The sequence below is a fragment of the Coffea arabica genome, chromosome 5c (assembly GCF_036785885.1).
Source record: "Coffea arabica cultivar ET-39 chromosome 5c, Coffea Arabica ET-39 HiFi, whole genome shotgun sequence".
Lineage (NCBI taxonomy): Eukaryota > Viridiplantae > Streptophyta > Magnoliopsida > Gentianales > Rubiaceae > Coffea > Coffea arabica.
The window spans coordinates 40726044-40739236 of record NC_092319.1 but is presented as its reverse complement, the minus strand read 5'-3'; the positions used below and the strand labels follow the sequence as shown (position 1 = coordinate 40739236).

General features: G+C 34.7%; 1 protein-coding gene across 1 annotated transcript; it reads left to right on the top strand.

The window, feature by feature from the left end:
* Positions 1-8943: 8943 nt before the first annotated feature.
* Positions 8944-10320, top strand: LOC140007348 (aspartic proteinase CDR1-like). Its single transcript, XM_072050084.1, has one exon. The coding sequence runs from the start codon at positions 8944-8946 to the stop codon at positions 10318-10320; it is 1377 nt and encodes a 458-aa protein (XP_071906185.1).
* Positions 10321-13193: the final 2873 nt, after the last annotated feature.

Here is a 13193-nt window from a genome sequence, read left to right as displayed (position 1 = left end):
TGATGTCGGCTGCAGTGCTCCCGGGTAAGTTGTTCAAAACTATAGAAAAGACCTGCTCAGCCTTCCTGTGGGGGTCCTCACCCGCGGACTCGAAGTACCATTGGATACGATGGTCTCATTTGTGTTATCCAGTTGATGAGGGAGGAGTTGGATTTCGGAGACTATGGGACGTATACAAAGCTTTTTCATGCAAGCTTTGGTGGAATTTCCGAACAGGATCATCGTTGTGGACAATGTTCTTGAAAGCAAAATATTGCAAAACCCTCCATCCTTGTCAGGTAGAACTCAAATCAATGGACTCGGCAATCTGGCGGAGGATGGTCAACGTCAGTCGACAAGTCGAGCTCTCAATGTTATGGGACGGGTCGTGTCACTTTTGGTACGACAACTGGTTGGGAAGTGGTGCGTTGTTCCTACAAGCACAAGTTATCCCAAATTTGACTTTCCGCAATTTCGTCATCAATGGTCACTGGGATTTGAATTCCTTAGGTCTTACAATACCAAAGGAGAAAATGTCCTCCATTGTGAAACACATACCACCGGAAGAAGGGAGTGAAGTTGAAGTCATTTGGATGCCCACCACATCTGGTAGATTCTCTCTACAATCGGCTTTCGAAGACATTAGGCAGGCCCGCAACAAGTCGATGGTTTTTGCTTCGATTTGGCATCCTCGGATTCCTTGGAAAGTCTCATTCTTCATGTTGCGACTATTTCTAGGAAGACTACCGCTACCAGATAGGTTATGTAAACTTGGTTTTCATTTACCGTCAAAGTGCTTGTGTTGTTCTTCGGCATCTGCAGAGTCTATCGAGCATTTATTTGCCAATGGACAAATAGCATCGGAAGTTTGGAACTATTTTCGAGGTTTATGTGGATTTAGCTGTTCAGGGTCTTCTCTGCGGTCCTGCATAGTAGGGTGGTGGTTGCGGTTACATGATACTGAGACACGACAGCTTATTGACCGCATTCTACCTATTATAGTTTGCTGGCAGATTTGGAAGGCAAGGAATAAAGCAATGTTTGAGGGTGTCCAGATGCGATCGTCTGTTATTTGTCATCTCATTTTCTCGGAAATTCAGTCTATCGTGGGGATCCACTTCAAACAAGTTTTTCGATTCCAATCCTTTTGTCATTTGTATGATCGATCGGATGTGTCTGTCGGTACGGTTGCATACAAATTTGTTCGATGGGAGACAAAGGAGATAGGACGGCTCATACTTAATACGGATGGATGTTCTAAGGGTAATCCAGGAGTGGGTGGAGGTGGAGGAGTTCTTCGGGATCCAACTGGTTCACCACTGATTGCCTTTTCGGCTTATTTTGGAGAAACTACATCTCTCCGTGCAGAAGCTTGGGCTCTCCTTATCGGTCTTCAAACGTGTAAACATAGGGGATTCGAAAATATAAGTGTGCAATCAGATTCGCTGCTCTTAGCTGGGATCATTCAACGAAGCACTCAATGTCCGTGGCAGATTCGAAGGGAGATCAAGCAGATTTGGAAGCTCCTGCAGGAACCTATTCATTTTTCACACTGCTATCGAGAGGCTAACACAGTTGCTGATGCGTTGTCTAATGTGGGCGTTTCTCACCCACATCAAAAGGTCAAGGTATATGACAGCTTTACTATGTTCCCAAGGGAAGCTCGTGGGGCAATTCGCCTTGACAAATTAGGTTTACCGTCAATTCGGAAAATAAGACGTATGTAACACGAATTTATGCTTTGTAATTTTCTCTCATCAATAAAATAAAAAGTTGTTATAAAAAAAAAGTAAAAAAAAAAAAATAAGTCAAAATAAGTAATCCAAATCTGTCAATTTCATACCCACTAATTAATGGGTTAATTTGGTCATCCATTTGAATCCAATTAAATTACATACGCAAACTCATTTGTTAATAGGTAAGCCAAGTAAATAGGTTACTATTTACATTTATAAATACATGAAAATAATAGTAGAATAGGAGACAAGTGGGTTGTAAAATTGGATAAGAGATAGGGTAACTGGGTAGGAACGACGTAGAGTAAAGAGAAAATAGGATTTGGTGAAACGAGAAAGGGTTGTAGAGATACAAGAAAATTGGGTAGGAAATGAAGGAACGAAAAAAAGGTCGTAGGAATGCGAGAAAGTTAGATTCAGAAAGTAAAAAAAATAGTAGTAGAGAGTAGGGGGAATATTGAGGAGAAATGAGATTGAGAGGTAGAAAAAGTGGCATGAAGGAGGAGAATATGAGAGAAATAGATAATAATGTTGTGTTTGGCCATATTTTTCCCTCTCTCCTATATTGCACGGGTTAAAATATTAGTAAGATAAGTAATTTCCTGACTTGATAAAACTAATACCGAGAAGACTTGGTTTCCTAAACTAATACAACTAGTACCAAAAGGACTTGGTTTATAATTCTACAACTAGTGCATTATCGGCTATTTAAGACGATCTTTTTCACATAACTCGCACTTGACCTAATAAGATACCTCTACCTATCTATTAGTCTCGAAATTTCTCAACCATGGCTAGAAATTGTCCAGTTTTTTCTTTGTTTTCTAAATTATCCCTTTTAGTCTTCATCAATTTGTGTCTTTATTCCTTGATTGAAGGAAAAACTGGTGGTTTTTCTACTCATCTCATACATCGCGACTCTCCAAAATCGCCCTTGTATAATCCCTCCAACTCCCACTTTGAAAGGCTTCATGAAGCTTTTCATCGTTCCTCTGCTCGAGCCGAGTATTTCAAGAAAAGAATCTCCCATTCTCGTTCCAACAACCGTTTCTCACGTTCTTCTTCCAATCCATTCCAGTCCACCACCATACCTGCTGATGGCGAGTATCTCATGAAAGTATCCATCGGAACCCCTCCGGTTGATCTCCTGGCCATTGCTGACACAGGAAGCGATATGACGTGGATAGAATGCAAGCCCTGCAATGGATGTTTCAACCAACACTTCCCTCTTTTCGATCCTAATAAAACAAAATCTTATCGACATTTATTATGCAACTCCTCGTTGTGTTGGGGACCTGGAGTTACTTGTGAACCTGAAAATAAATGTGGGTATTCAGAATTGTATGCAGATGGTTCTTCTAGTGATGGGGATCTTTCTACGGAAACTTTTACATTCGAATCAAGCTCTGGAAGAAAGTTAAAAATCCCAAATGTTGTTTTCGGTTGCACGCACAAGACTGGTGGCGGCTTCGGGGAAACTGCGTCCGGGATTGTTGGACTAGGAGGTGGAGCATTGTCGATTATCAGGCAATGGACTGAATCAATTGGTGGTAAATTTTCCTACTGTGTTGTTCCCAGAGATTCAAACTCGTCGAGTACGATCACTTTCGGTAGCAATGCTGCTCTTTCAGGCAATGGAGTAGTTTCAACTCCATTGATCCGGCAGTTTCCAGATACGTACTACTATGTAAATTTAATAGGCTTCAGCGTTGCAAATATGAGGATTCCCTACAAGGAGATATCCAACCTAGACAATTCTTTCCCCAATGATACTGTGACCGGTAACATTTTCATTGATTCTGGAACAATGCTAACGTATGTCCCTCTGGAGTTTTACCAAAAATTGGAATCAGATATTATCAAAACAGCAAGGGGTACACGGGTTACTGATCCGTCAGGCTTCTATGGCCTCTGCTATAAGGTTGAAAAACGTCTACAGATTCCCAAAATTGTTGCTCGCTTTGCTGGTGCTGATATACTTTTACCTCCAAATGGTACATTTCTTGAAGTCTATGATGGGGTGGTTTGTTTGGCTATAGTTCCAGTGGATCCAGCTGATAACCTTGCAATTTTTGGGAACCTGTTGCAGGTAAATCATCTTATTGAATATGATCTTGTAAACAATAAGGTCTCCTTCTTGCCAATTGACTGCACCAAATATAAGTAGGGATTGCTGTGCTTTAGATGCAATGATTGTATCGCGATAGGATTTTCAAGTATTCATAATTATTATTTGCTACCGTCCCTATTTTTGTGATTAATTATCCAAAAACCTCATCTTTGTTGGAGCTAATTCAAGTATTCTTGTCATCTTTCTTGGAGCGAATTCAAATATTCACGTACTGTGCCTCCTCTGATGCAGAACAGAGTAATTTATTTTTCCAAAAAAGATGTTTTAAGTGCCTGAGTTAATGTTTTCACTATGCACCTTTGATAATAATGAGTTTGGTCCAAAATACTGCAAGAAAAATCAGAATTGTCGTTGCATCTATTTCTAGGTTAGTTTATCTGGTAGCAATTTAAGTGTGCAATGTTACTGCAAGAAACACCACCAAACCGAGGTGCTTTACTAGTGGTGTTGTTTCATGTTATCGGTTGCAGCCAAATCAAATTGTTCTCAATTGCCTCATATATTTTTAGAATCATAATTAGAATTCAAAATCACTCGCAAGCTAAAAGTTGGATTTGAAAAAACAATTAAAACAGAAAAATATTTTTAAGATTAAAGCTAAAATAGGTGTTTACAAATTATTTCAGAACACGAGATTTTTTCTTTTTAAGAGAGGAATGATGACAAGATGCACGTGCTCACTATCATAACTAGATTAGAGTTAATGGCTCGAAAGGTCACTAAATAATTTAAATCACTAAAAATCTTGTTTATTTAATCAAAGAAATCACTCAACTCTATAAGTGTGAAATTTTAATTGATTTTTTTGGACAAAAATTTGGGTAAAATTTAAGATTTTTGTGTCAAATTTAGGTGTACGGTAAGATTCACGGATAAAATTGTGAAAAAATTTACAAAAACAAACATAATGAAAAAATGGTCGCCCACTCACCCCATATCCGCCGCCGCCCTCCTCCCTCCCTTTCCGCACTACAACCTCAAGGACCAAACATCCTTACATGTTATTAAGAAATTCCCAAAGGGTAAAAAAGATGCTAAGAAGCGTAATCATATATATATATATATATATATATATATATATATATATAATAAAGTCGTATTCTCATTCTTATCCCTTCATGTTTTCTCTTTCCTACGTGGCTTAACGAAACGGCAAGTAGTTTCCTATGTGACTTGCTCCTTCTTTGTTTAGATATGTATCAATTTTTATTTCCTATAAGAATTCTTAATATTATATGATTCTTATTTCCTACCCAAAAATGGAACTGGAAAGTGATGCGATATAAATAAAAGAGACATAAATATCTCTATTAGATATATCTCCAAATTCATGCCAATAATTTGTGTACTGCATAGGGAACCGAAGTAAATAAGAATTGTTATCACTAGAAGAAATAGAAAAGTAACTAATTTCAAAAGGAACCATTAATAACAGAAGTCAATATCTGATGTTGGAAATAAGATTCTTAATAAATTTTATTATTAAGTGCGTTATCAAGACATAGTGCATAGCACGAAATTTTTAAAAAAGAAAAAGTTAATTGAATCCAATTAACTATATGTATTTGACCTGTACGGTCAAATATAAATTCCTATTTGAGCACGGGTTTGTAAATTCCTATAAACCCATTCGTTATTAATCAAAACATGCAGGTTATACTCATTGTTAGGTTATAGGATTCACAATACATCTCTATTCAGATGATGGGGAGTGTTTAGTGTGTGAGCCCACACCATAGGAGTCCATGCGCTTAAAGGACTCGATATAGTTGAGGTGGTCTTTCAAAGTAAGTAAAATCTGTCTTGAGAGCGCACTTTTATTTCCTATAAGAATTCTTAATATTATAAGATTCTTATTTCTTACCCAAAGTTACGTACTTTAAACAATTTAAATCAAGATAAACCTACATTTAATGTTCTTATCAATATCTTTTTATATTCTTATCAATTCTTATTTCTTATGCCTACACTACATATAGCTTCTAATATATTGATTTCAAGCATCAAATTCATGGTTAAGTATTTTCAGTGCAAGCGGTTGGCACACTAAAACATCGATTTTGGGTTTCCACTCCTCTTGATTATCAGGTACATCTTCTTTCAATGCATATTTTTTTTAAAAGGGTGTGTTGATCTTCAATTGTAAAAGTTTAGTAATAAGTCTTGAATTTTGTTTTTTTTGTTTTTATTTTCTGTTTTTTTTTATGAACACATAGGATTAGTAATATATCTTGAATTAGTAATAAATTTATCTTATATTTCATATATTATATCTCACATAATATTTTTGCCTTTAATTTTGATAAATTATTATCAGATTGGTGGAACCGACAACCAATACCAACTTGAAGCATCTTCTTCCCAGATCTCAATTAGTATAGCAGATGATTCTAATCAACAACACTTCAATACACTTCATATGAATCATTCATCAGAAGGTTTAACAAAAACCACAGAGGAAGGAAATCCTCATAAAAAGATTTGCATGAGAAGGTAGATTTAATATACTATTTTACTTTCTTAAATTATAATCTTTACATGTTGTTATATACAATATTGAATGCGATAAATTATTTATTTTTTTACACTTAGTTATCCTGTTTTGCTATCATGCAGTGATAATGGAAAATTAATAAATGCTGATTTGCACGGACAAATCGAGGAGAATGTTCAAACAGAAGAAAAACAAAAACAAGTTTCTCAAGAGTAGAATGTTATTTGATACTATTTACTGCACTTTTTATTTATTTTCAAGTTTTTGAATGTTATGGTATTGTTGAATGGTATTTTTCCCATTTTTAAATTATTATTTACTGATTTAGATGTTCAAATTTATATTATAAGAATACCTTATATTACAATGCGCATATAGTAATATACTTAAGAAAGATTGTAGTAAAATATATATTAAGTTTGTATTTCATATCGACATTTTTATAAAATTGACTAAATAATTTATTATTTTTCGAAAATTCCTGTTCAACGAACGGGTACAAAACTAGTCATTATATAAACAAGACCTATGTGCGTTGGTTTTGGACGGTTAGTTAGTTCGCATGGGTTATTTGTTTCAAGAATTGAATTTTGGTAAACGTTTGAAAGAAGATCTCTTACCTGGCTTTGTGCTCTGGTAAATGCAGCAAAAATCCATATAATAAGAAAAATTTTGATGAACTATATTCTGCTTTTAAGATAGCTGCATAAAATGTCATATGGGTATTTAATTTTTAATGTGGACTTGAGACAATGATTATGGATAATGGTTTGGCAAAATTTTTTAGGTTTTAAATGACATTAAGAACTTGATTTTGTTTTAAAGATAGAATAAGTACGAATTAGGTTCTTTAATTAGATTTACTGGTCTAGGATGCTAGATGCTTACTCCACAAAGATATGCAAAAGTTTGTTTAAGTACAACTAGCAAAAACATAAATTTTCTAATGTTGAACGAAAAAAACCAATTACAAAATAAAAAAAAATTTTGGCTAATCACTTGTTATGATATTCTTGTTTGCAACAACCCAATAAAGAAAATCATTCAAATTACATTGTTTAAGATATTTTCGACTTTTAAAATCTAACTAATGTGTAAAAGTATTTATAAGAGTCAATATGAAAAGCTGTTCACCTTCAATCAAGTTTCTAAACTCTGCCATTGATTCAATAATTTATATACCTAAAAAATTTTTCTTTCCTTTGTATCAAGTTTTACTAGCCGTCCTGGTTGATGAACTAATCAAATCTTTCAATCTCATAACCTGTAGTAATTAACATGTTTGTTACGATTCTTTTATGGTTTATGATTCTTTTATGATTTATATCTTTTGGATCAATTCTATAAGCCAATTTTTACTAACTGAATTCTCCAATCACGTGGCCTTGATCAACTGAGTACTTTCAGGCAAATCTTGTACCCTATCGCTTTGACAGAGGAAAATACATAGTACTAAACTCGTAGTTTGACTTTGATACTAATCCTAATATCCAAAATTAGGATTTAAAGATGTTAATCCATAGGATTATAGAATTGAAGGGATAAAATAATCACTTAAAATAATCACACTATTATTGAAATTTTAAACAATGGGAGAAAGTTTACACCACAATAAAAACAACCACATAAGAAATATCATACTTAAATGGCAATTACTAAATATGAAATCGCCTAAAAAACGTACTCCAATAAAAATACAAATAAATAGAGAGAAACTCCTAAATTTGGTTCAGTTTTGCCAAAAAGAAGGTTGATTAGCAGCGTTTTGATGAATCAAACCTTAACTAGGAAAAGACAATCGTTAGCTTTCTATTCTAGAAAAGCATAGGTGACATACACCGAATTCAAAAAGTGAAGGCAAATAACCTCTTCAAATAACTATCTTTCCTGCCGGAAAAGTGCAATGCTACATATTTACACATCACAATATACGAATAGTATTATTTTTATTGGGCTTGTTCTCATTTGTTTCAAATTTTTATACAAAGATGTATGTGGAAAATAATAAAGAGCAAAAGCGACTATTTAATAAATTCTAAACTTTAATTTGTTTGCTATTAAAGAAATCTAACAGCTAAGTGCATAAACAAACGAGAACATTATAACAATTGATTATCCAAAATTAAAATTTTGTAATACGGTGAAGCAATGAACCGGAATTCCTTATGTGTATATATATACTTGAAATGGAAAACAAAAAAGCATTATTGTCCAAAATAAGACTGTAAATAAAAAAAAAAAAAGGGCAGCCTTGAATGCGGATTCTTTTGCAGTCTCAAATTCTCTGGGACTTGGTTTGAATCAATCAAAAAGGGCAGATAAGATGAATGAACAAAAATAATGGTAAGTAGTAAATTATTGAATGTATTAACTGTATAAAATATTTGGATACAGTTTCTTGCGTAAGGACGTGACTAGATTAAGATTCATAGTGATAGATGAAACAGGAGTCACTTGAGGAAAATGAATATATGCATTTATATGTAATGCTGGCCATTTCTAGTGCATTATGGGCTATATAAGACGACTTTTTTTACATAATTCATATGTACCTGATATATTAGATACCTCTAGCTATCTATCAGTCTCAGAATTTCTCAGCGATGGCCGGAAATTGTCCAGTACCTTTTTCTTCATTTTCTAAGTTATCCCTTTTAGTCTTCATCAATTTAATTCTTTATCCCTTCACTGAAGGACAAACTAGTGGCTTTTCTACTCATCTCATACATCGTGACTCTCCAAAATCCCCATTGTATAACCCCTCCGAGTCCAACTTTGAAAGGCTTCATGAAGCTTTTCATCGTTCCTTTGCTCGAGCCCAGTATTTCAACAAAAGAATCTCCCACTCTCGTTCCAAGCTTCTGTCACATTTTTCTTCTGATTCAATCCAATCCAACATTACATCCGTCAATGGGGAGTACCTCATTAAGGTATCTATCGGAACCCCAGCTATTGATGTCCTGGCCATTGCTGACACAGGTAGCGATCTTACGTGGACACAATGCCGGCCCTGCATTCGATGTTTTAAGCAAGATGCCCCTCTTTTTGATCCTAGTAAATCAACGACTTATAAGCAAGTATTATCATGCCGCGCTCCGTTGTGTCGTTTGGATCCTGGAATTACAGTTTGTTATCCTGGAAATATATGTGGGTATGGAGTTGCATATGGAGATAATTCTTTTAGTGATGGGGATCTTGCTACGGACACTTTTACGTTTGAATCAAGTTCTGGCGGAAATATATCAATTGCAAATGTTGCTTTTGGTTGTGGGCACGAAAATGGTGGCATCTTCGGGGTAACTTCCTCTGGGATAGTTGGACTATCACGTGGAGCATTGTCAATTGTAAGGCAATTGAATGCATCAATTGCTGGTAAATTTTCCTATTGTTTGACTCCTAGAAACTCGTACATTTCAAGTAAGATCCATTTCGGAACAAACGCTGTTGTTTCAGGCCCTGGAGTAGTTTCAAATACGTTGTTCAAGAAAGCTGGAGATAAATTCTACTATCTCGATTTAATTGGCTTCAGTGTTGGAAATATAACGATTCGAAACCAGGGTTTCACCAAGTTGGATAATTCTTCCCCTAATGATGGGGGTAATGTCGTACTTGATTCTGGAGCAACACTAACGTATGTCCCCAGGCAAATGTACCAAAATTTTGAATCAGGAGTAATTGATTTAACAACGGGTACACGGGTTCCTGATCCAGGTACTGGTGCCAACTTCAGAGTTTGCTATAATAAGTATAACAACCTCCAATTCCCCGAAATTGTTGCTGTCTTTTCTGATGCTGACCTAATAATACCTCCAAACAATATATTCGTTGAAGTCTCTAAGGGGGTGGTCTGTTCGACTATAGTTCCAACTGATGGTACTCCAATTCTTGGAAACCTGTTGCAGATAAATTTTCTTATTGGTTATGATCTTGTTAACGGGACGGTCTCCTTCTTGCCTACTGATTGCACAAAAAATGATTAAAGACTGCTATGCTTTTGATGTGATGATATGGGTTCTCAAGTTTTGGTATTTGTATTGTGCTACTGCTCCTATTTTGGGATTAATAATTCAAAAACTCATCTTTCTTGGATGGTCTTCAGCTGTATCTTTTTTCCTTTTGTTCCTCCTTTTAAGTATCTGGAAGCACATTGTTAGCTGGATTCAAATTCAAATATTTTTATCTCATGTACTTAAAATCACCTACAAGCGATAATTAGGTTTTGAAATGCAATTAATTAAAAGAGGAAATAAAAAGAGACTTTTTAAATTAAAGAGATAATCAAGTGTTTAGAGTCATTTTAGGACAGGAGACTATGAGGGAATGACGTGTTCACTATTTTGAGCAGCTCAAGTTTAATGAACCAAGTGAAGCAATGTCTTTGGAAAGAAATTGGTATTAGTTACTTTCAATGGTGTGATCCGTTGTGTTGTTTACACATGATCTAAACGAGAAATGCTTATAAAAATGTTTATGGCCTAAACACTACTAGGAGGCTATTTTTGGCGAAAAATTTTGCAAATGCTCTCAACCCCTACGTACGTTCAGAAAGTATAAATACTGTTAAATGGGAAAAGTTTTTGGATTTGGCATTTACAATAGTAAGTGTCATGAAATTCAGAAGGGTATAGGTACAAGGACTATTATAAAGAATAAAAAGAAATAAGGGGCAGGGTTGCAACCATCCAGGAAGGTTGAGGGCTGCTGCGCGTGCGTATACACACACACACATATATATACATATATATATATATGTATGTATACATAAAATTTAAATTACATACTGTACATCATTTTCAACATCATGTGTGGAATTTAAAGAAATTATTTTGTATTTACATTGTATTGAAAGTGTTTGTATATTTGAAGAAAAGATTTAAAACCATCCCTACCCCCTGTTCAAAATAATGGTCCTGGTCAATGAGTAATAACAAAAGAGATGAAGATACTTACCCAAAAAAATGAAGAGATATAGATAGAATAATTTTGGTAAGTAATCAGCGAAATTAAATAGCTTTATTGTAGGCTTTTGCTGTCCTCAATAATAGGTAAACGCATTTCTATGAAGTGATTAGGAGAAATTTGGGGAAGGGTGGATCTATAGGACACAAAGTATGATTCTCAGCCCAGAAAAGGAAAAAAAAAAAGTGTTTTAATTTTGTTATGGTAAAAAAGGTGCTAGAAGCATAATCGTTATATAAACAGGACCTATGTGCGTTGATTTTGGACGGTTCGCATGGTTTATGTGTTTCAAGAATTGAATTTTGGACAATTTTTGAAAGTAAATCTCTTATCTGGCTCTCGTAAACGTGGAAAAAATCAATAAAATAAGAAAATTTGATGAACTACATTTTATTTTTAAGATAGCTACGTATGATGTCATGTGGGTATTAAATTTATAATGTGGACTTGAGACAATGATTTTGGATGATAGTTTTGTAAAATTCTTTTTAAACGATATTAAGCAGTAGATTTTAAAAATAAAATACATATGATGCCGTATTCTACAATGACACGCAAAAGTTTGTTTTTTTTTTTATCGTCTCATGACGAGGATTATACCTGCGTTCTAATTTTAATCCTAATCTCCTCATTGACCACAAGAGCATGGGTCATGAATTGTAGTACCAAGAAATAGGGTCGAATCCCTAGAGAATCCCTTTTGAATTACTAAGACTTTTAGCTCACTCTATTATCTAAACTTATTAAGAATTTTAACTAGTTTAATCAATCAAAATACTAAAGTAAAACAAAACAGGTTAACAACTTGAAGTAACTCAACTAAATACAAGTGTTCTAGGGTGTAGAATCCATCAAATGTGTCTAACTAGAAATGAAATAGCCAATTACTACTAATATTCTCGTCTTGCTAAGAATGCATTTCACTCAAACCATCGGAACTCGCTCTCATCAATGAACTGAATTTAACTTATGCTAGAGTTTTCCTACTTTTGTGGTGAAATCTCAAGTATAAACTAGATCAAACACAAGAAATGTCATAAACATCCACCTAAGTGTACCACTACTTTCATGTGCCTACTCCTTAAGCTCCACTTATTCCATTTCCATCATTATTAACTACTCTCATAGGTTAACAACAACTAAAATGACTGGTAAATGGTGATCAAGCTTCACAAGTGTTAAAACAAGAATAAGAGAACTAGGAAGTACAAGAGATAGCAATAATCAACTAGATCTAACTATATTAAGGCACAAATAGCTTCATCTACCCCTAGAATAAGAAGATTTAGCTAGACATAATAGATTCAATAACAAAACTCATGTCTTAAAGGTAACTAAGCATTGTTGACACAATAAAGAGAGTAGAGAGTGAGAAATGCTTATTCAAATGAAGAAACGAGATCTTCAAGTTTCATTCATCTTTATTGCCACCAAAAATACATAGTACAACAAGAGTTCTCCAAGTTCTCCAAGAAAAGATGAAAACAAGATGTAAAACTATGTCAAAGCTAAGCTAGAGAGAAAAGAGAAGAAAAAGTTCTCCTCCTCTTTTTTTTTCAATCTTCTCTCTCCTCAGTTATATCTTTCTTCCTTGTTAAAAGTCAAGAAAATGAAGCTCCTAGATCTCTCAAAAGGTGGTGTATAATTATCCTTTTTGTGTCTTGTCAAGATGAAGAAAAAGAAAGAATCCATACAAGTTGACAAGCCACCATGAATCCCTGCAGCGATTTTCTAGGGATTCTCAAGGGATTGGGCAAAGCAACACGAATTGAAATTTTGGCCACAAACCACAAGAGCAATCGCGGACGGATTCTCCCGCGGTTTCTCCCCAGTCCTTTTTTTTCTTTGTTGCTTCCTTAGATGCTCAATCCTTCCTTGCACCACTTCTGTTAGC

Coding starts and splice junctions, on each gene's coding strand:
- LOC140007348 (XM_072050084.1), top strand. CDS start 8,944: ATGGCCGGAAATTGTCCAGTACCTTTTTCTTCATTTTCTAAGTTATCC.